Here is a 23,346-nt window from a genome sequence, read left to right as displayed (position 1 = left end):
ATCACATGGAAGACTATTCCATAATGTGGCTCCACTATAGCTAAAGCTTTTTCGATAATAGTTAGTGCGAGGTAGAGGAACATTGAGTTTATTTTCAGAGTCCCTGAGGTCACAAGCAGAGTTACGCCATTTAAACTTAGAATTAAGATATTCAGGAGCTAGCCCGTGCAGACATTTGAAAACCATGGTAACTCTATGAATTTCCTGCTGGCTTGTCAAATTTTTCCAACTTAAAAATTCAAGTAGCTTAGTTGCATCGGCATCATAGCTGGAAAATGTCAAAACACGGGCTGCTCTAATCTGTAATTTCTGCAGCTTATCTCGTAGCGTTATCCCACAGCTACCCCAGACAATGTCACAGTAATCAAAGTGAGGTTTTACTAAAGCTTGGTAAAGCAGATGTAAGGTCGATGCTGGGATCAGATGCCTGACTCGCTTTAGGCACCCGATACCAGAGGCAATCTTTTTTGTTAATTTTTCGATGTGACTATGCCAATCGAGCCTATCGTCTATAATCACACCAAGCGATTTTGTAGAAGTAACCTGGCTCACCTGAGTGCTGTTCATTCTAATTGTTGGTGAAGCTGTGAGAGTACCCAGTCTCTGCCTTGACCCTATTAGCATGAATTCGGTTTTTGTCATATTCAGTGTGAGTTTATTCGCTTGTAGCCAGTTGAAAACGTTTGTTAAGTCCTCATTCAGACAAAGCTGTATACTCTCAAGATCACCGCCCGCATATGTAAGGTGTGTGTCGTCAGCATACATCCTCGGCTCACAATTTGATAAACAATTTGGAAGATCGTTGATATATAATAAAAACAATAGTGGACCGAGGATGGTCCCCTGGGGGACGCCGCAAGTTAATGAGCAGCTGCTGGACAGCGACCCGTTCACAGAACATTTCTGTGTGCGGTTTTCCAAGTATGACTGAAACCATTTGAAAGATTTGCCATGTATGCCATAATAGTTTAATTTCGATAGGAGGATCTGATGATCAACAGTGTCAAAAGCTTTTTTCAAATCTAGAAAAATGACTCCATTGATTTTCCCGTTGTCAATATTATATGCCCAAGAATCTGTCGCTTCCAACAATGCTGTTACAGTTGAATGAGTAGCACGAAACCCTGATTGATTTTGATATAGAATATCATGTTCTTCCAGATAGGCATACAATTGATCGTAAACTATCCTTTCAAACACATTCGCCACTACTGGAATCACCGATATTGGGCGGTAATTGTTGACATCATCGCGGTTACCCTGTTTAAAGAGAGGTGTAACCCTTGCATATTTCCAATCATCTGGGAACTTCCCTTGGCTAATAGATTGATTGAAAATATCACATATCGGCACACAAATAAGGTCAGCGCATTCCCTGATAAACCTAGCAGATATTGTGTCAAGGCCCGTTGCTTTTGACTTGTCTAGTTTATTTAAAAGTGAAAATACTTTATTTGGATTAGTAGGTTGGAGCTCAAACCGTTTATCTGTACCGGCAAGATATCGTTTATAGCTACTACTATCAAAATCTATCTCACTGGCAAGTTTTGGACCAATATTAGCAAAATGGTTGTTGAATTCGTTTGATAGCTCCAGTGGATTAGTTATCGTTAATCCATTCACTTTTAGTGATGTCACTGACATTTTCCCAGATTTACGTGAAGTTAGCTCGTTTATAGTCTGCCAGGTCTTTCGGGAGTCGCTAGTGTGCTTGTTAAAAATATTTTGGTAATAAACTTGCTTTGCTAAGCGTACTTGCTTATTGACTAAATTTCTTTGTTTCTTAAACACTGCCCAATTGTTGGGATCATTTGTTTTGATTGCTTTGATTTTTAATATATCTCTATTATGCATCAAGTCTTTCAACCCAGCGGTAATCCACGGAGAACTTCGTGAACGAACGCGCATCGTTTTCAGTGGGGCATGTTTGTCAGCGATAGCTAGAAATGTACATTTCCATTGCTGCCACATCTCGTTTGGGTCGGAAGACTCATATACATTATTCCAACATTGAGACTGAATATCATCTCGAAAATTTTGGCAATCGAATTTTCGGAAATTTCTGTATGTTATTGAATTATGTCCATTCGACATCCCGTTCAGAGAAAGTTTTCTATAAACATACACCATGCTATGATCACTTATCCCAACATGACAAACTCCCGAACAGGCCATCTTATCCGAGCAGTTGGTGTAAATTAAATCAATTAAAGTTGACGAGGTGGGTGTTATCCTCGTCGGTTCAGCGATGAGTTGCTCGAGTCCGTAGACATCAGCAATATTCTTTAATTTGGATGTATCATTGTCATATCGTGCAGTAACCATGTCACAGTTCAATGGTAATATGGTAACGAGAAAAACAGGAGTACATTTGTTAAATGAAAGGCATTCGTTGTTACGTAACATAGAGTAAGATTGGCGAAGCCTTATATATACCTTAATGGATATCCCTTCCTTTGTGCAGTATGTCTCACAGTAGGTCGAGTGATACGGTCCGCGGGGGGTCTCTGCAAGATTCTCCTTCATCTGAGGGGAGACATGAAAAGGTTGAAAGGGTTTTATAGACCTCTTAAGGAAAAAAAATGAAAGGCAGTTTCAAGCAGGCGACGTTAAAGTCGTGACCATTACCCTCTGTTGCCTTGTGCTATAAAGCTACAGATCCTCAATAGACTAGGGGAGTTAATTATAATATTAATGATAATAACAATAATAATAACAATAATAATAATAATAATAATAATAATAATCAAATGTTTACTAATCACCATCGCAGTAAAAAAAAGCCTGAATAACAGGGATAAAATACAATTCTACATGGCAAGGTGACTTAACAGCGTTGTAAACGAAAGCGGTTATTACATACATTCATCTATGTAACTTGCAATCAGTTACCTTTCCACGGTGTTTTCTGAGATATTTAAGGAGGCTTCCGTACGGGACATATTCAAGAAGTAAAAACATAGGTTCCTGTATAGTGCAGCATCCCAGTATGTTCACGATATTCCTGTGTGATCCCACATCCTTCATGAGTTTAATTTCCTCCAGAAAATCTCTTCTTTGGTCGCTGTCTCCCATGTCTGAAAGGAAAATATGCATAGCTTGCAGATCATACTTGTGAAAAAATATTTATTCAAGAGGTGCGTCTTATCATTACATCTTCTTTCCTTTTCATTGCAATGCGGTAACCCTGGTATCATATCAGTCTCATCAGAACCTTCAGACTACATCATCACCTGCTTTTCTTGAGTACAGTCTATTTATTGTACAACGGAGAAATAATACTTACCATGGAGCATTTTCACTGCGACTGTGCACACATTATTTCCTTTTATGGTCCGCGAGGCTTTCAAAGTGGAATTAAATGATAGTGAAGATGGTCCTTTAAGAGTTCCTTTGAACACTTTTCCAAAGGCTCCCTCATCAATCTCCTCTTCCAGGGTCACACGGTCCGGATCAACCTCCCACTGGTCTATTATCGAACCGTTTTTACTGTGGGATGAAAAGCAGAAATATCACGATGAATAACACGAAGACAAATGAGAAAACTGAGAGTTTACATGGGCCACGTGACCCATCCTAGTGACATTAGAGGGTGGTACCAATGACATCGATAAAAAGGTGAAAGGTGTTCAAAAGTGTTTTCAAAACAAATTTTTTTTCGCAATATTTCCCACTTTTGTTTAAGGGATCTCTCTGCAAACTTTCACAAGGGGGTCTTACTTAAAAAATTCCATTTAATCAGAGCAGCTTTGTCAGTGCGTATAAGAGATGATCCAAAATGTAAAATGTTTCTTTCTAGCGTTCGTCTACTAATTAAAACTAGTACTTGAGTGTTCCCTTCAGATAGACGAAAGATTTTTTCTCTTTATTAAAGAAAAAGGTAATTTACTTTGATTGAATGGACTCTATTTTACGCAGTAGAATGCCTTTTACCCTGGAATGAGTCCGTCAGCCTTAAGACGCCTCTGTCTCTCTCTGTGATACCAGGCGATTAAACAAAGTGCAACCAAAATTAACAGCAACGAACCGATAACTAGTGCAATTATTTCACCTGAAGACATTGGATGCGAGACCTGAGGGTCTGTTGAGGAATGAATAAGTGATATTAGTGTAATAAAGGAAAACGACTTGTCCATAGCTAATTATAACACGATAATCTCGTCAGAGAATAATGCCAACAGATCTGTTAAGTTCAAGGAACTGGCCATAGACGTTTTTTAATCACCAACTGTCCTTACATTTCGTTGTTCAAACAGTACATAGTAACAAGCCAGCCTATTAATTCTTGCAATCGTAATACATGATCTGCATTTGAGTGTTCTAGTCTCTCTCTTCACCATTATGATTGCATTTTAACATTACCATGTCTTTTTGGAACTTATAAATAAATCCAACCATGATCCTGTTTTTATTTGGGGGTGTAGCCATACTGTGTAAATCATCTAGAAACATTCGGCTCGAAAGGAACTTTGGTATTGTTCTCTTACCATATGAAGAAGTTCTGACGATCGATATCCTGTCTTCTTGCCCCATGATATTGTTCACTTCAAAAACTGGAATAACCTGTTAACAACAAACGAGGAAAACGACGAACAGTGTAGGAGTTATTATTTAAATGAATAAATAAAGAAGATGAATGGATTGGACTCAAGCAGAACTCTTGATCAACTGTTTTCTCGGTCGAAATTGAAATGAGTGATACCGGTCCAGAAATAAAACTTAGGCATCATTTCTGTTGATGTTAAAAAATTAAATTTGATCGATTGCAAACTTAAAACGCTTCTTATGAACTATTCTTATATCTAGATTTTAGTTTTGTTTATTTTACCCAGTCTTTCGAGATTAATCCCCAAAAATAAAGGTTCGAAAATTACCTTAAACTCAAATTCTTCATCCATCTGGATTCCGTCGATTGTGACGTTATTAGATCTCTGTAATGACAAAGTAAATTGCAATTTAGTGCTGGTATTTTTAAATATATGTTACGATTATGTATTAGTTTAAGACTAAACAACAGATCGCAAGCACATTTTGAAAAATATATCCATGCCTACGCAAGTCGATGAATGAATCTGTAAATCCATAAACCATCATATAATGAATAGAGAGATGAATAATGATGAATGAACAGTTTCAGGAACTTCACTGACCGTGGTAAGGTCTGTGTCGAAGTCAATAGCCCTTCTCGTTTTCTTTCCAACAGTTTTCGACGAGATGTTGCTTATCTTGTATCTGTAATGTTGAACTGTGCTGTGGTTGAACAGCGGTTTCTGCCATGACACTGTCGTGCGAAATGATTCGCCTGCGCTAGACACCAGTCCACTATGTCTCAGGCCAACAACTTTCACCAGTTCCGTTCTAGGTCCTGGATGTATTCAAACGAAGAGTGGCTTCATGTATAGGAGACATATTTGCAATGGTTTTTTAATCATGGACACGGTTGTGGTGATTTTTTGTGTAACGCTGTCGATAAGTTATTGTCTCATTTTACTTTTTTCATGAGGGGTTGGAATTACTCATTTGTAATTAATATCTGCCCCCTCGTTTCTGTGACTAATGACAAAAATATATTTTTGATTTATAGCTTTGTTTTCTAAAGTCATTGGCGTTGTTGCTTTTTTGTAAACTAAGTTCAATTGAGATTTTATAATTCTAAGCCTACCTACACTCATTAAAACCTTATGTAGCGACTCACCTGGTGCAGTACGTTCTGCTTCCTTACGTTTTCCTCTAATGTACTTGTTGCTGTAAAAAGGCGTTACCTACAAAAGGAAAAAAATGGCGAAGTCAGACAATCCTACAGTTTAATGATCCAACGAAAAAATGACAGATGAGGAGTAAAACTATGCTTGAATTAATTTTTATTTTATATCTAGGTGATAATAAATCTCACTAGACTGCTTTTCAGATCTTTATTCATTCAGCGTCCTCCGTCTTTTAACTGTTTTTTCTTTTGGATTCAATCACTTGGCAAAATTAGTTACCTCGATGTTGACACGTTGCTGTGGTAGTATTCCTGTTATTCTGAATAATGTTCTTTGCTGTAAGACATAAATGAATAATTCATGAATAGATTTGTACTACCTAAACACATGATGATGACATAAGGAAAACAGTAAGTGGATCAAAGAGTAACCTATTGCCTTTCAAATTACCAGAGAGACTGTTTCGGGGTGGAACGTACTTTTCACATGATAAAACCCGCTCAAAATTGATGGACAATAGGTCCAAAATGCATCTTTGATGACTGTGTTTTCAAACACCCCATAGTTTTAAATTTTGTTAGGCTTTTAATACTTACCAAGTTGGTTTTGGTATAACTTTGAAACTCATCACGTGGATAACCTGAGAAATGGCATGACACGTTGTAATAAGCGACTTGCTTGTACTTGAAAGATGGTGGTTCCCACGAGAAGTTCACGGCAAATGTGTTACTCTGTTCATGTTCGACAAACTTTCCTGCAATGTTGAGATTCTGTACCATGAGTTCGCCATCAGGAGGCACTGAAGGGATACAAACAAGGCATGTATCATGATCACCATTATCATCATAATTTGGTTAAAGAAACAGTGGTCTCATGTCTCGCGCGCTGAACAGTCGGCTGGAAATGTTGGAGCCCGTACCCACAACCCTGACTAGGGGTTCATTGTAGGTGAGTTCCCGAGAGAGAAATTTTACTCTCAGAGCCTGCCTGCCTCCTTACAGAAGTATGTAGGGAAAGCAGCGAACTATTAGGAAGCTTTTCGCAATGGTTTGAAAGTGGAAGGGGATGTGAAGCGAGGTGGAAATAGCTACAGGTGAATTCTTTCTTAGCCGGATTCCCATAAAATGATCATCGGGTTGAGTTACTAACCAGGTGCGTTAAATGTGTCAGAGGAACTTATTCCTTGAATCCTACTGTTGGCAAAGTGTGGGGTAACCTGTAAAAAAAAATAATAAACAAATAAAAAACCGAAACCTTATTTTCGAAAAGTCAGTATGACCTGTGGAATAGTATATTTTGTGAGTGAGTGTGTAAATTTTTGCTTCGATGCATGAAAGAAATTGCGTCAAACAGCTGGTAGCAATGCATTATCAAGGAAAAGTGAAATCCAATTGTAAGTCAGATCATGGCGATTAATGAAACGGTGATGAAAGGTGACACTTCTGTTTACCTCTTAAAATGCAATACTTACACTAACTGTTACTGGCTCTCCGTGTGTGATTCCATAAATGATTAAATAGGTCCTGTTCTAAAGAAAACGTGAAATGTACAAGTGTAAGTTTGAGAGTACATGGAATAAGTTGAGCAATATGTATACAGCAATAATATGTGTGTAGCAACGTAGTAACAGGTTATCGACCGAATCTCACAGATCAATAACTTACATCACTCTAATATTTTTTTTATTTCTAAGGGGCTACTACTAGAAAACAACTTAAGTTGAAGTAGCTTCTTTAAGTTTAAAATACTTTCTGTACAAGTTTGGCAGAAGAACAAAACTAATCATTTCTGCCAGTGATTTACATAGAAAATTACCTACCGTTTGCGTTACATTTTCGTCCCCGCCGTCTATTTTAAATGAGACAGAGTAAGATAAAATTTGGCTGTAATTGAAGAAAGGGTTTTTCCAGGAGACATTTAAACGGAATTGTCCAGTCAAAGGTATCAAGACGAAACTTTCAAAGTCCAAGTTCTGCACCACAATATGGGACGAATTGGGGCCTTTTAAAAAGATTTATGAACAAAAATTAATCCATGATTAGCTGAAAATGAAACAAAATAAACCTATCCAAATAAATACATAAATAAAAAATGAAAAGGATAATGAAAGAAGCGAGAACCTTCCGCTGACTTAGTGGATTAAGATCGTCCAAGTTTTAGACAGCGTTAGATCAGAAGTAGAAAGTAGAAAATAGGGTTGTAATTTAACAATGATCATATTTCTACATTTGTGTCTCTTACAGAAATCTTGGAATCTTTTACTTTGCCTCAAATCCCTTAAGAAATGTTATTTTACAAGCGTTATCTAAAGCGCAAAATACAATGATTGGTCAACATTAACTTTCAAAGCCAATGCTCTCAGGTCACAAAAGTGAGTTGAGTCGCTTACGAGGAGCACTGTTGACCATTTCCTTTTCCCTTCCAATAATATCAGAATGCGTAAAGACGGGTGTGATCTGTAGAAAAAGATACGACAGTGCAGTAAGTAAAGGGGGTAAGTTTCGAATAAAACGGTAATGCTGCGTCGGTGGGAGAGTATAACAGGGTAATTTAGTATTATTAACTGTGTTGATAGCGTAAATTGGCCACCGTAAAGAGTTTCAAATCTGGAGTTTCGAGTGTTAGCCCTTAGTCAGAGCGATGGAGTGGAGCAAGTAGCTTGATTTGTAACCGTCGTTTCGGCTCGTCACACAAACGGCAGATTTAATAGACGGAGACAGAGAGAGAGAGAAACTGAGGCAGAGGTCACTAGTCGAGATGTCACATAGCGACCATTGATACAAGGATCACTCACACAAAACTGCTTTTTGATAAACTCGACCACAGGACGTGCCATTAATACAATTGACGTGGCTTGCCCACTGTAAAAGTATAGCGTCGAAGTGAAACGGTAAAACGCACTTACATCGAATGAAACAGGCTCTCCATGTAAGATTCCATGAATGATAGAATATGTTTTGTTCTGTAAAGATGAATAGCAATAATTAAATGAGCAAGTGGAGAAGACATCTATTAACTGAGTGTTGGTAGCTTTCACGTATAGGTGAAAGGTGGATATCAAACGTTTGCTGAAGACTACTGGTGTTCCGGGTATTAGAAAACGTGCTTTCCAAGATAGGAAATTAATTTACTTTTATGGCTTATATTTGTCTTGTCAAGCCGATTCATCGATTGTAGTAAGGAAATGGAAAGGATATAGTGGAGGGAGTCAATTTGCAAATAGGCAGTCGTTGAGACGTACATTCATTTAACCGTAAATGGTCATAAATCAAAACAACCCGAGATCTATCTACATTGTCCACTATCTATGTGCACTTATTAATAGCCATCGTTTGGGCAATTGTGATTAATTTTCATTCTTGTATATGGTCTTTCCAGCAAAAACTCTAACTGTACAAATTTAGTGGGTTGAAAAAAAAATTGCATTTCAACATGGCCACTATTTGATTAGTTTGGTACCGAGAAATGTGGCTGCTGTGACGTCAGAGACTTTCTGTAATGACGAATCTTTTGCAATACTTACGGTGTTGAGAGAGCGTTTACTTCCTTCATTCACTTGGTAGCTGATGGAGTACCATAGCACACGGCTGTAGTTTAAAGAGGGCTGGTGCCAAGTCGCATTTAAGTCAAAGGTCCCCGTTTGTGGTGAAAAGATGAAATCGTTGAGCTCCAAGTTTCGCACCACCAACTCAGCAGGATTAACAGCTGTAAAAAGAAAAACAACAATATTTAGAGTTAGTAAAGTTTTACAAGATTTGATTTTCTTCTCACCAACATGAACTACCCACTGATTATTGTAGAGTCTCAATGGGGTGATGGCTCTTATGACTAACAGTTAAAATGCTGGTTATTTTACGATAACAGTCAAACCAAAATGACCAAAAATGACCGGAAATGACCGAAAATGACTTTATGTTGATAGGAAGAAATTCTACGGTTATTTATTTATTTTTTTAGTGCTAACGGTTAAAATTTGTTAATTTTCAAGCCTAACGTCTAATTTTATATGGCTGTTCTACAGCTAACGGTTTCCCCTATTGAGACCCTCTTCATGTACTTCCACTTTCTAATCAACATCTAAATTCAGACTATTTACTTAGTTTCGGTTGCCAGGTGACAGTTTAATGTTCTAATTTTCTTACCAGGGGTAGATATTGAAATAGTGTTAGCAACACCTACAGGTGCAGAATTCTGGAAAAAAGGCAAAACCTGAGGGGAAGCAACCACACAACTTTTTGTTATTATTGTCAAGACAATATTACATTGCTTTACGGATTTTGCAGATTGTTTTTTATTCGAAAAAAGGCATTCCCATGAAAAAAATGCAGCAACTAATCCTCTCCGTACTAGATTTAATTCAGAAGCTTCGTCAGTCAGTCATCTGCTGTGTTTCTTCCCTCGCAATAAACTGAAAACTTTGCAAATTTGAAAATACTATCTCTCTTCTCTTGTTCATGTTATGCTGCGGGAACAGGCTAGGCTACAAAAGAAATTCTCTCTCTTAACTTGCATTTAACATATCAGAAACATTCGCCAAGAGATAAATCCTCACCGTTACTTCAAAAGTTTCAGCGGGTGCTAATGACTTGAATGAGTGTGACGTTTTCTTAAAAAAAGGTGGAGAAATCATATATTAATTTTGGGGTTTTAAACTATAAACTTTTAGCTTTGTAGAAGAGAAGCGGGTAAAAAGCCAATTTTTTTTCTCCGAGTATCCTGTCGCTACGGTTACCCCTCCCCCTCCCTCTCCCCCTCCCTTTAAAGATGATTGGTGATGAGTAAGTTAAAGCTCACGGAATATCGAACTTTCTTCCGTTTCCTGTGACAGTTCAAGAGCTAGCGGGGTTCTTCTGCCCCTTTGATTGACACAGCTCTAACAATTACTATCCTTAATGTACTTACAGTGGTGGAACCATAGCGAAGGATGTAATAGATCTCTATTGTCTTGTAGGGATACAGAGGAGGAATCCATGTCAAATTCACATTGAATCTATAGCCCTCTTCAATAGCAATCGAACTAATGCTGAGGTTTCGGACCTGCCTATCCTTGTCTGGTGATCCTGGAGGATCGACTGTAAAGTAAAGGCATCACGGCAGTAAAATTCACGTTGCAACGCGACGTGAAAAATGAATGAAAACGATTGCACGACAAGTCATATAAGCAGTGGCGTTCAACCAAATAGCAAAGGCATCAGAGATGTCTTCTTGATAAGCATTCAGTGATGGTTCAAAAACTAACCAGCAAAAAGTATTTCTTACATTCATAGCATAGGTCCACGGGATAACCGGTGATATTCGCACATCCTGTCAAGTAAAGACATGAAAATCAATAGTGTTATGTATGTAATTTTGCAGATGCGTTCTTCCATCACTTTAGCGCATTTGATGAAGAAATTGGATAAATGAGAGTCGAGAGTGGCAAATTTGCGACGTGTATAAAATGTTGAGGTGAAAATCAACAACTTACTGAATCTACTTGTGACCCAAGGGACGGCAAAAATTCGCGAGGTCCATGGCAGTAGCTGATGTGCTCCCCCTACTATCCCATGTTTCGGAAATTCTGGCTGTTCTCCTATTGCTTGGTGCATTTAAAGTCACTTGGGCTTGGTGATTGGAATATGAATCTTATGTTCTACACAATTAAGGCACCTGAAGGTGTCTGACAGTCTGTTAATATATGCTCATTCGCTCTGACGAAGGGCTAAAGCTCGAAACGTTAGCTTTGAAACGCTTTACAGTGGCCAATTTACGTTATCAACTCAGTTTATAGTACTTAATTACCCTGTAAATATATGCAATGGTTTATTAATTGCCATGGAACTGCTTAGGATGTTCTCTAACGGAACCCATAAACTGTGCAATGGCTGATGAAAGCATAAAGAGCGTACTTTCAAGCTGCTTGATTACTCCTAATCTCAGTTTGAATGCTTGCCAGCCTCAGAAACGACTTAAGCTGTGAAGTGAGGTGAGGTGAATTAGCTACAGTATGAGAGATCGATTATCTAACATTGGGAATTCTTACCAGGATACTCAAACGTTATACTTGTTGCATTGCTCTGTATGCAGTGTGACATTGCGTAGACCTGCAGTCAAAAAATATAGAGCGAACTATTACCCTCTTAAATATTTGCAAAATACTTGGTTTTCTGTGTTAGCTTAATACGTGTGATATAGAACTCCGCATAGACCTGTACACAAAACATAACAGCATATAAACATTTCCTACCTTTAAAGTATTTCTGCATTTCTTTAATTTTTCACTAAGTGTCATGTCTCCAACAGGGTCAGTCGACTAAAACAAATAAAAAAGTGTTGAGTGATGATGAAATCAAATAACACACATTGGGACTAAGGGATAAAAGTTCTTCAGTTTCTTATAGTACAGAGTTTCAAACTTTGTCTTTTGAACGTAATTTATCCCCTAGAGATCGCTCAGTTTCTAGTAAGTTTACCTTTAAGCATACGTGCTATAACTATATCGAGAAAAGTTAGCTTACTACAGTATTCAGCTTTTATTAGCTGGTTTCAGCTCAATACAAATTGATAAAAAAAAGTGCATAATCTCTGGTTGGGCGTTAGTCAGCATTTTCTTAACTTCTGGGTCAATTTTCAGCCTCCAGAAGAGAGGTTCCTATAATTATTTATGGAAAAGTGCGCATGTATTGTTAGCTACACTGGTTCTTCACCTACCCCCGTCCTTTTCACTCTCCGAGTACCGCCATTGTCTAAAAAGCATTCATATTTCCACACCATGAAGTGGTCCGAAATTAGTTCTTGTTCTTTTGTTTCGTTGAAGAACAAAAGTAAGTTAGTAACTAGTTAAAACTTATATGATTGCAACAGAAAAGTAGTGCAAGCAGTACTTGGACGTTCTGTAGTCAGCCACGTCCACAACTAGGTCCTATCTTCCTCCCTCTCATCCTCCATATAGCCATTCCCCCCTTCCCCCCATATAGCCATTCCCTCCTTCCCCCCATATAGCCATTCCCTCCTTCCCCCCATATAGCCATTTCCCCCCATATAGCCATTCCCCCCTTCCTCCCATATAGCCATTCCCCCCTTCCCCCCATATAGCCAATTCGAATTAGAGCGAATTTTGCCTCAAAAGGTTGGAAAGTAGATCACAAGAGGGATCAACCAGTATTAAGCCTCTACAGCGGTTAATACGAGGTATGTTTGTATCGTTTTCGAAAAACTTATTTATCTGCCTGTCTGTCAAACAAGTAATTACATTCAGTACATGTACATACGTTTTGACTGAGTCCAATTGGCCGTCAGCTTTAATCTGTTGCTTTTATAGCCGTTACCGTCATAGACAAGACTTATTAATGCCAAGTCACTGACTGGAGCAGGCTGTGGTAGGGCTGAAAAAAAAAAAAAAAAGGCGATAAGCTATTAATATTCCCCATCGTTTACAACTACAGGGAGGAAAGGTGCTCTACAAATGGAGAAGCATGCCCGCTCATCCCGAATGGATAATTGTTCTTATCGTTGCCTAAGCGAAGTTTCCTTTACTTTTCTACAATAGCTGTGTACAGCACGTATGTGGAGTTCCATAGATTCCCAATGGCTGCTTAGCTATCAGTATTTATTTTCCTCAAGATATATTCCAGAGGATGAAAGGTTATTATAGGAGGAGAATCATGAAGATCCGAAAGATTTGACATATGTATCAAAGCAACTTACATATGGCACTCGTCTGTTCTCCGTTACTGACTGATGAATTCTCTGTAACGACTGCAACCTTGAATGCGAAGAACATCCCATTAAATGTTTGGCGGGAATTGCGCTTGCGGAGCGAACTGCACAACTCAACAGCGGTACGAAGAAGAGCGCGAGGGCTTGTGAACACCTGCCAAAATTAGAGAAAATGAGACCCAATATGTTTATGTAATCATTCTGTGTTTAATATGACTGAAATCCTGCTTAATCAAAATAAAAGTCTGAAAAAGTTGGAAAGGTAAGTAAAAAACTGACTCACACTAACTGAACGATGTAGTTGAGTCAATAAATTGATGAATGGAAAAATAAACGCACGGAAGAACGAATGAACGAATGAATAAAAGTATAAATGGATGAATGAATTAATCGATGAATGGACTGATGAGTGGATAAATGGAAACTAAGGTTTAGCGATTAATGGGAAATAGCTCTTCGTAGCTTTCTCGGCGGTAGTTTCTGAGGGAAAATTTTGCAGCGATCATGGAATGGAAAATACCAAAATGTAGCGCGACGTGGAGCAACCTCTTCCTTTTTATGCGCGACTTACTTCCTTCAAGGAGACAGACGTTCAGCAATTTTACGACTTGTAAAAAACGTTTGTAACAACTTCTCTAAAAATTGCTAGTTCAAATACAAAACAGAGGGAGCGTGACTTGACCGTTCAGAATTTAAGAGTAACTCGAGTTTAATCGAATATTTTTTATCTCGTCTGGTTCCCGTGTTTCTCAATGAATTTGATATTTGAGCGAGGGAAACTGTGGAATCTGCTTATCGCAACAGTACCGACCCTGTGGTTTCCAGGGTTCAGGATGGTAAATACGCACATTGGTATACGTTGAAGAATAATCGCCCATTGTGTTCACTGTAATCAAGTACACAGGAGTACCACTGGCATTTTGCACAGGATCCCACTGCAGCGATAAAGAGGTGAGGTCCATATTTATCACTCTTGGTATGCTCGGTGTCGGAATCTTGGAGCCGTCACCTTCTTGTATTGAGGCAAAGCTGTTCAACTGCTCCACAAATTCACAACTTGCCACACAGCTGCTTGAATTTCCCTGCAAAAATAGTAATAAAATTTTGGTTACAGATAACGATCCTTTTAACTGTTAACTACTGCTGATTTTCTTTATAGGTTTTTGAATGAAGAGGAATATTCCCGCAAAATATTTTTGGAAGGTGACAGCAAGCTAGCTCTATCTTGCAAAGTTGCAATTTGAAGAGGAAGTAAAACAAAAGTAAGCGATCTCCTACCAAACTGATGACAAATTACTTCTTAAAACTTATATGAAAAGCATTGCTTATATTCAATAAGTGCTCAAAAATAGTATTGGATCATGTAAGCTAGCTATCGTTGATTTATTATGATGCAATAGATACAGTACACATGAATAAGCTATGACCTCAACTGGGGAAGCGAATTCAGTTTTTTACTGTGTGTATATGGCGAAACCAACACTGATGTCTTTGAATGGTAAAATATTCCATCGTTAGTTATTCCTAAGAGTTTGATATGCTTTCTTTCAAATAATAGGTCTAGAGGGTTCGTACTTACACAATTTTGTAGACATTGTGATTCAGAGTGGCCCAAAATTACATTCCCACATGGTCCTAAACACTTAAAAGAGGTAAAGGTGACAAAAATACTGATTATCAAACAGAATTATTGTCATAATCATCGTCATTTTTATCATTGTCATTCTGTCTTCATCGTAACGTCATCGTGACCAAGCATGACATGAAAAAAATGTGTCAAAGGACTTACCTTGGTACAAGATGTACTTTCACAAATTTTCTCTGAATCGTTATGAACTGCATACTACAATTTGAGCATACAAAGAATTATCAACTGATATGTATTTGTTTTGAGGATCAATAATTTGAAACTGTAAACTTTCTCAGGGTATAATCTTATTGAGGATCCTTTACATTCGCGCTGAAAATAATAGAAAGTTCCTTCGGTGCATCGGTAAATAACCATATATATTTACTTGAAAATTGCAACGGAATTACCGCTGCCTGTACCGACTCAACTCTACCACCCAAAGAATTGAAAGCATCATTCGTAATTCATTTGTCACATTACAACTACTCGAAGATGGATTTTTTTTGGAAAGCCTTTCTGACATGTTTTTGGCTTTTTCCATTTAGTTTCTTAGATTTCCTTTTCTTCCTCTCTTCGCCATTTTAAATTATTTTGATCTTTTTATGAGCCGAAAGTTTTTTCCTATCATTTTTTGCCTCTTAGCAACGTACAAAGTAATGACGTCATGATAAACACATTGATTTTGCTGTGGAAATTTCGGGAAATAAGCTAAGGATTCTATTGGAATAAAGACTTCATACAGCTTTGCGAAACGGATGATAATCGAGCTTCACATCAACCCTCGGTTTTTTCTTTCTGTCAAGACAGATACATTCTTGCCACAGCTTGCTCTCAGAATTCTCTCTGGTGCAGGCGGCAAATTGCAAAGAAAACGCGGTTGCTTGATATATTAACAAATTTATTGAAATTTGTCTGTATCAAAAGTTTGCATTTACATTTTACATTTTAGTACAACAGAGCAGTTGATTTTTCCCAAATGACTTTAGCCCTAGCCTATAGATCTATGGATTGTTTTTATTTCTTTTTACGAAAAAGACTGTTACTATGTAAAGTGTGAAATGAGGTATTAATATGACTGACCTTACTGATCATTCGAACAAAAACTTTCAAATTGTTCATGAAGGTCTTTGGGTCACCGAAAGTTTATTTTAACTGAGGAAAATTTTCTGCAAAATTGATCATGTGCAAAAGAAAAGCCATCGACTCTCTGTAACCTTATTTTTTTAAAATTATTTACAGGAGCTTTTGTTCAGACGATTCACTTTCAAAAGTGGCCATATGAACGTTAGAAGGACCAGCGCTAATCATTTTACTTGGACTTAGCGTTAGGCCAGTATTTTTGTTTGTGTAAGCTTGTTGTTTAGGAACGAGAAATTGAAAAACTAATTATTAACACAAACTTAGCCTTAGGATAGTGCAAAAAATTTCGAGTCTATTCTACAACCTAAGGGTTAATCACGAACTAAAAATCTGTACTTATTTTAGAAGAAGAAGAAGGATTCTCGCAGGCGATTTCACTTTCTTCTTTACCTTAGTACGGTCGAAAATCAATGGAAATTAAAAGGCACCAGAGAATTGAGAGATCAAAGTTAAACGATTATATCAGTAATTATACAATTGCAGTTCTACGTATTCAAAATGTTGGTACAGGAGTAAAAAAGTGGATCCAAAACTTATGGAAGTGTGCTTTGTATGTTATTAACACGCTCTAGTCGAGAAATGAGAATGCAAATGAGAAACTTATATCATGTAAAGCGCAAGAGATTGTTCACTAAGAATTAAGTTATGATCTTGAGTGCGTGTCTGAAAAGACTACTTGACTGTGAAGCGATAACCAGCTCTTTGAGCGAATTTTATATATTTTTATATGTACTGTTCTCAAAGTCGAGAGTCCTATCTTCACTGTTAAAGTTAGAGATGAAGTTTACTTTTTCAATCAAAACTATATTTTCATTTTTTTTTTAAAAACAATCTAAATTATAAGGAATATTTGAAGAAAGATCTAGACGTTTAATTTCAAAGTAATCAATTGGTGTGCATGTATAATAGACTAGCTTTTTGCGCGGACACCTCGAAAACCACTTAAGAGAGGCAATTATCAGTAGGAACAGAAAAAAAATTCAATACAAGTGAGTTTTTAATTCGCCAAACAAAGCAATGTTTTTGTGGGATGTTATTTAAAGTGCGGCTTTTTGACCTGAAAACGGAAACCGCTCTTTTCTTTGTGTCTTCTTGGACATGCGTCACCGATCCACAAACACTTTATGACTCAACACGCACATGATAAAATTCCAATGATCAAAATGATTTGTTCCAAGCATTTTAGAGTTGATAAATTTAGGATCTCTTACATTTTTGATGAGATCTTTTTAATACAGGTGTTACATAAAAACAGCTGGTCGATCTCGATCAGTTAGCAGGTATGACATCATTTATTGGTTTTATTAATTTCCGCGTTGGATGCCGGCCCTCTTGCCAGTTAGCAAACGAATATCGTCGCATCCCAGCATGATATTTTAATTTAGAGAGCATATGATGCTGATTTCCCCCTAGCAATAGGATTTGAAACATTTCACACTAAGAGCAGTCATTAGTCGAGAATATTGATCGTAGTTTTGATTTTGCCATCCGACCCCGAACTAACATCCGGTGGCGGGCGAATTACTTCAAGGAATAACATCTGATTACTACAAAATGCGCAAATAACTGAAATCAGTAGAACTCGATCTTCAGCTTTTTTCATGAAACGAACAATAGACCCCAATATCGTAGCATTTGTCTCGTTTTTTACTATCGACTCATTTAACGCAAAGAATGGAAAAGAATTATTAGAGTTTAACTTGAACTCACCTGAGTATAACAATTTGCGGTACAACGTGCTTTTTTTACAATTTTGTCATAAGAAATGGAAAATCCTTGGACACTCAAACAACACATAGCCACGCAAGTGAGGAAGAAGAATCTGACGAGATGACCATCGTGAAGAAAGCGAACTTCTAACGCCATCCTACAAAAAGAAGTTGAGAAGTTGAGAGACAGTGAAGTCTAATATTGCTGAGACCCTCTGCACATTAATCAACCTTAGAAGAAAACGGAAAATTATCAGAGATCGTCTACGCATTTGTTTTATAAACGATTAGCTATGAGGCAAACAAAACAGGAATATTGATTGGCGGAGGTCAATGACGTGAATAAGAGGAATTAATATGCATATTTGGCCACAAACGATGTAAGTAGATTTTAGATGATAACCAGGAGCAAAAGAATCCAAAAGTGAACAAATTTTTGTAATTTTCAGAGACTGTAATAACAGAAAAAGAAGAAGAAATGCAGCTGAGGCCGATGTAACGGAATATTTAGAGCGGAACGAGTGATAATTGCTCTCAGCAATGAATTGATACGTTTTCCTCTCGCTAGGAAACTCACACTGATCCATTCAAAACTTTTGTACGCGCAAAAATTTTGATTGATAAAAGTGCTTATTTTTAGTTACATATTAGGGTTAGAGGTGACTCTCAGGAGTGGTACTTTTCTAGAAGTTATGAATAGAAAATAAAATTGGTAACAGTTTCTACTTTTTTCTATAAACTTTTTGAGTCGAGAATGTCACTCTATTTGTTCTCTAAGTGTGATTCCGCGCAGGCTTGGGGTCTAAATTTAGAAGAGAAAAAGAAATGAAAAAGGAATTAAAGAAAAAAAAAACCATTTATAGCCAACCAAGGTTTTTCAAAAGAGGTCCTCGACGACATAACGTTTCATCATAACTATACTTTTCCGCTGTTAACTGCGAAGTATTGAATTAATTCCTCAGCCATATGCATGATAAACGAACCGGCCAAAAAACTTATGATGAAATATGTCATGTACGAGAACAACTGCAAAAGCATGAAGCAACCGGAGCAAATATATTCTGACAGGAAGTATTGTGACGTCAGTCTATCGTAGCTAATTCCTCCCTTCCGACCAACCATCCCAATGATTCATGAGTTGTCTCAGACAATTTCCGGTACTCATTCACACTCCTGCTTATTTTAGAAAGAGAAGCTGCAATGGTACCACGTCTATTCGAAGTGCATCAGTACAACGGCGCTTATTCGATTTTCAGTGCGTGAATCATGCATTAGCCGATCCTGTTTCCGGGGTAAAATACAATAGAGAACATATTGTTTCCAATTCTTTATCAGATAAATAGAGAATAATACATGGGCGCACGTAGATATGAAATTTGTCTTCTCGTGTTCAACTCGACATCTTACTCGTGCGCTGCGCTCACTCGTGAGCTATCGAGTGAAACACTCGAGGAGAAATTCCATTTTGCTAATTTCGAAACGCTTAGTTCGTACACTCTTTAATTTATTATCGGTTTGTTCTGGTTTATTTTTATCAATCAGTCTTCGTTAGTTAATGATTATTACATAATAAGTTTGTTGTCTCCAATCAATTGGCATTATAAGGTTCGATTTTCGATCATCGTTACTAAATCATCGCTATTAGTTTGTTCCTCGATGCTTTCGCTGTCAGTTATCTGCTATCAGTAGGAGTTAGACCAAAGTAAGTCTTATCTATTTTACATTTACGATGTTTACCTTTTGTCTATATTATTGGTGTAGTTCTCGTATTCAGTTTTCTGCGCAATCGCTTCATTTTTAGTCAGGTTAATGTTACATTTCGCAACGCATTTTTCTTAGCTTAGTCTCTGTTGTATTTTCTTTTAGTTCGAACCACACAAACTCAATCGCTACTTCGATCAAACACAAATACGTCTCAGCGCTATGTTCTACAATTATTAAAGATCGCTTCACATTCTATGTGCGTTCGTCTACTCAGCCGCCCACGTAACCTTTTTAGGTTACACACATCTACACGCCTCTATTAATCACGCGTCAATCAACAAAACAGTCTCTATTATGGTTCTTTAGTTCTTTCCTAAATATATTCATTAATAATTACATTACTCGATGAACACCTATATAATTATGCATTTTTATATTTAAATTTTTTGAAGATAAGCCTCTAATGAACACAACCAGCCTATTTTTCCTCACAAATACATGTGGACGAAATTCTAATTCAATTTCGCAAGAAATACAATTGGCACTATTTGAAATATATTATCAGCAATCAATGATAAAGAAATGCGAGGTTAAATTACAGAAATACTTTAACACGGATTGAGTCGGATTGCATGTTCAGAGTTGGTTTTAGTTCTCTGATGAATAACATCTCGTGCACCAAGCAATCGAATCTATTTTTGCATTTCTTTAGAACATCGAAGCGCCTCAGTAGGACCTCGCCTCAGTAGGACCTCGCCAAGGAATAGAAGATGACCGTTGTTTATGTCCGTCTACGCGTACGTGTAAGTGTCCGCGCATATAGCCCACACAACCTGCATCGCACAGATCACATTAAAAACGAAAAACAATGCATTGTGGGTTTACGATCTGTGGCTTTTTCTCTTGTACCTTTAGGTCTTAGTTGATTTTACGGCTAACGAACACGGGTTGGACAGTTGTCTGTCAGTTTAAGGTTGAGGTTCTTGAGTTGTTTCTTGACATAATTTGCTGAATTTTGGTCCTTGAATGGTATGAACACTCGAACAATGGCCCCTGGTTCTTTTGCCCCTTGTGAGGGGTGTTGGCCAGCTACTCTTGAATGAACAAAATCGTTGATGGTGGAATTAATCAGACGTTGGGGGTATTTAAGTGTTGAGGAAACTTTCTCTAGGCTATCACGCACGTCAGAGAAATACGTCCAAGAGGAAGATAATCGGTGTGCGCGATCAAGCGTGGCGGCCAATTAACTCCGTTTGTAACAATTGTCTACATGGCTTTGATATTGTAGTTATAGACCTGTGTTAGTTGGTTTTAAATCAGTAAACCTTGGTTTCCATTCGGGGAGCACGGTTGAGTAGTTGAGTGTCAAGGAAAGGAAGTATCAGTGCCATTCTTTTCTACCTCCATGGTGAATTTGATCGACGTGTGCACGTTATTAAGAGTGTGTAGGAAATCAGTCGCTGTTGTTGCGTCAGGCATTACAGTGAGCGTGTCATCAACATATCTGCGGTAGAATGATGGGAGCTCTCCATGGCGCTTAAGGGTTTCTTTAATAAAGGACATGAAGACATTAGCTAGTAAAGGCCTGAGCGGGGACCCCATAGCAACGCCATCATTCTGTTTGTTTAGAGCTCCATTGAATTGAAAAAGTTGGCCTTTGGTGCCTACACTCAAGAGATCGACTAGATCCGTTCAAGTTGTACGTTGTATCGAACCAATTGTCCTTGAAAGCTCTGTCGGCGAGGATTTCTAAAGTTTCATCTAAGGGTATATTTCATTCGTAAGTTCACAGCCGGTATCCTTCGCTGTATACTGACTAAGGTTTAAGGGCTTCAGTTTTTTATCGAACCATTTAGCAAGTTGTATGTGTGCGTTGCGATAATATAGGTCGCATAGCTCACCGTTCTCTATGGGTTTTTGGTAACCCATATAGAGAACTAAAACCAACTCTGAACGTGTAATCCGACTCAATCCGTGTTAAAGTATTTCTGTAATTTCATCTCGCATCCTATATCGAGTAAATTATTGCAATTATCAATACTCGCAAATTTCATTATCCTTGACAATGGCGTCAGGAAGATTCCGAGACGTGGGTTTATACCGCTATTTTTTACGTGTTTACGTATTTCCAGTTATGTGCATCAAGAAAGAAAAGAAAAGAAAAAAAAAAAAACTCACAAAACAAATTACCTGCATGAACCTGCTTTAAATACAACGTTACCAGTGCTCTGTGGATACAGCTGATGCAAGAATTATGACGATACAAGAAGCGAATATCAGTTATTATTTCCTCAAGGAAACGTACTGGATTGGAATTAAACTCATCGTTTGGAGACAATGGTGACTAATAAGTGAAACCAATAATCGTATTAACTCACACTCGGCAGGGGAACGACGTGTGTCGGATAAACTTTGATGAAATTGACAACACAGCAAATGTTGTCTCGGCCCCTAGCTAGTTATTTCCATGTCCACTGACGTAAACCGTCATTTTAATGTAAACATCATGTGCTCGGATGAAAACTTTAATGGTTTCCATGACAAATATTCCTTTCAGTAAAATGAACAGGGTTGCGAGTATTTTTGTTTTTAAAAAATACTTTTAGCACTGCAAATTTACGCAAATCCTAATTTTATCCCGAAAGGGGCCCCTTTTACTTTTTAATCCTTTCATTACGTGATAAACTTAATGCACCTGGTCCAATAACAGGCAATCAAGGACAAAGTAAACTCCTTGTATAAAGATTGCATAAAGAACTCTTACGCCTCTTTTTATCTGATTCTGTGACGAAAGGCCTCGTCCTTTTACTGAGGTTTCAAGTTGTGTTGAAAACTATGTCATACTATAATGAGCTCAATAGGACATTACATCACTTAAACGGAATGATAGTCAAAGTTAATTTTACACTAGTGCCCTATGCACCATTAAAAGGTTAGGCAATTGCAAGCCGTAGCTACTCACCTAAATATAATTAACGAAGTGTCATAAATGACAGCATCCTAAGACAGCTGCGAAAATCATCAGCATCTAAAGATGAAAAAGGAAAATTACTGGAACACTTCTAGAGATTTGTAATTTGCCTCTTGCTTACCATCATGTCCGAAAATAAATTAAAAATTATGATAAGGGAAATTTTCTTCGTGCAAAAAGGAAAAATAAGGTGTAACTTTTCCATGCGAGTTAAATTGGGATTATTTGGTGTACCCAACAACCTAAAAATGTTTGCTCAAGGAAGTAGTCTCCAGTTTTAATGTTTTCAGACTAATATAAATTGATGTCATGTGCCTTTATCTTGGATTTTATCGATGGCTCTTATCATTACATCTAGTTTCATAATGGTTTTATATTTGTAGCGTCAAATTTTTTGCTAGCTATCTTTATAAGTTTCATATAAAAACTGCCATTCAGTTATGCAGTTTTTCTTATTATGGTGTTCGTTTTTTTCTTACGTGAAAGCGGAATAATTCACGAAAAATGTGTCCGCTTCTCCCATTTCCTGTTTCATAACTGTAGTTAAAATTCAAAAAGGAATAACGTGATACAAATTGCCTGATACTCTAACACAGAATTAAAAAAACAACATCATAAAAGAAAAACAACAAGTGCAACAAATAACACCTTTCCTCGGTAAACAAGTCAAGATTCCGTTCATCCGCCATTTGTCACCATCCTACGGATGATGTCGAAGATCATAAAAGTTTTATTGCGGAGACTGAAAGATTCCAAGCTGCTTAACCTGACGGAAAAAAGCTTTCAAAA

At 37.5% G+C, this 23,346-nt stretch overlaps 1 protein-coding gene and 1 pseudogene across 4 annotated transcripts in view; both read right to left on the bottom strand.

Moving 5' to 3' along the window:
- Positions 1–23,346, bottom strand: part of LOC113672885 (uncharacterized) — a 26,395-nt gene extending 3,049 nt beyond the window's left edge. The window contains exons 1-31 of one of the 4 annotated variants that reach the window (XM_089212471.1): positions 23,206–23,346; positions 22,549–22,614; positions 17,884–18,040; positions 15,193–15,246; positions 14,983–15,045; positions 14,252–14,485; positions 13,392–13,557; positions 12,956–13,069; positions 12,396–12,484; positions 11,932–11,997; positions 11,728–11,788; positions 10,965–11,009; positions 10,608–10,777; positions 10,258–10,311; positions 9,848–9,914; positions 9,229–9,410; positions 8,611–8,667; positions 8,095–8,161; positions 7,525–7,706; positions 7,177–7,233; positions 6,855–6,921; positions 6,302–6,504; positions 5,985–6,041; positions 5,696–5,762; positions 5,151–5,365; positions 4,875–4,931; positions 4,488–4,563; positions 3,934–4,081; positions 3,287–3,489; positions 2,893–3,077; positions 2,437–2,526 (exon numbers count right to left, since the gene is read on the bottom strand). In XM_089212471.1, the coding sequence (XP_089068597.1) occupies positions 2,437–2,526; positions 2,893–3,077; positions 3,287–3,489; positions 3,934–4,081; positions 4,488–4,563; positions 4,875–4,931; positions 5,151–5,365; positions 5,696–5,762; positions 5,985–6,041; positions 6,302–6,504; positions 6,855–6,921; positions 7,177–7,233; positions 7,525–7,706; positions 8,095–8,161; positions 8,611–8,667; positions 9,229–9,410; positions 9,848–9,914; positions 10,258–10,311; positions 10,608–10,777; positions 10,965–11,009; positions 11,728–11,788; positions 11,932–11,997; positions 12,396–12,484; positions 12,956–13,069; positions 13,392–13,557; positions 14,252–14,485; positions 14,983–15,045; positions 15,193–15,246; positions 17,884–18,039 (3,252 nt within the window). In that variant the 5' untranslated portion in view covers position 18,040; positions 22,549–22,614; positions 23,206–23,346. Of the gene's footprint in view, positions 1–2,436; positions 2,539–2,892; positions 3,078–3,286; positions 3,490–3,933; positions 4,082–4,487; positions 4,564–4,874; positions 4,932–5,150; positions 5,366–5,695; positions 5,763–5,984; positions 6,042–6,301; positions 6,505–6,854; positions 6,922–7,176; positions 7,234–7,524; positions 7,707–8,094; positions 8,162–8,610; positions 8,668–9,228; positions 9,411–9,847; positions 9,915–10,257; positions 10,312–10,607; positions 10,778–10,964; positions 11,010–11,727; positions 11,789–11,931; positions 11,998–12,395; positions 12,485–12,955; positions 13,070–13,391; positions 13,558–14,251; positions 14,486–14,982; positions 15,046–15,192; positions 15,247–17,883; positions 18,135–21,776; positions 22,062–22,548; positions 22,615–23,205 lie in introns of those variants that run through there. The other 3 variants (XM_089212470.1, XM_089212472.1, XM_089212473.1) reach the window with 3 other exon arrangements.
- On the bottom strand, positions 20,305–21,188 carry LOC113672882 (uncharacterized; annotated as a pseudogene).

Source organism: Pocillopora damicornis, chromosome 7 (assembly GCF_964200805.1).
Source record: "Pocillopora damicornis chromosome 7, jaPocDami1.2, whole genome shotgun sequence".
Lineage (NCBI taxonomy): Eukaryota > Metazoa > Cnidaria > Anthozoa > Scleractinia > Pocilloporidae > Pocillopora > Pocillopora damicornis.
The sequence above is the reverse complement of the archived record's forward strand: the minus strand, read 5'-3'. Positions and strand labels throughout refer to the sequence as shown.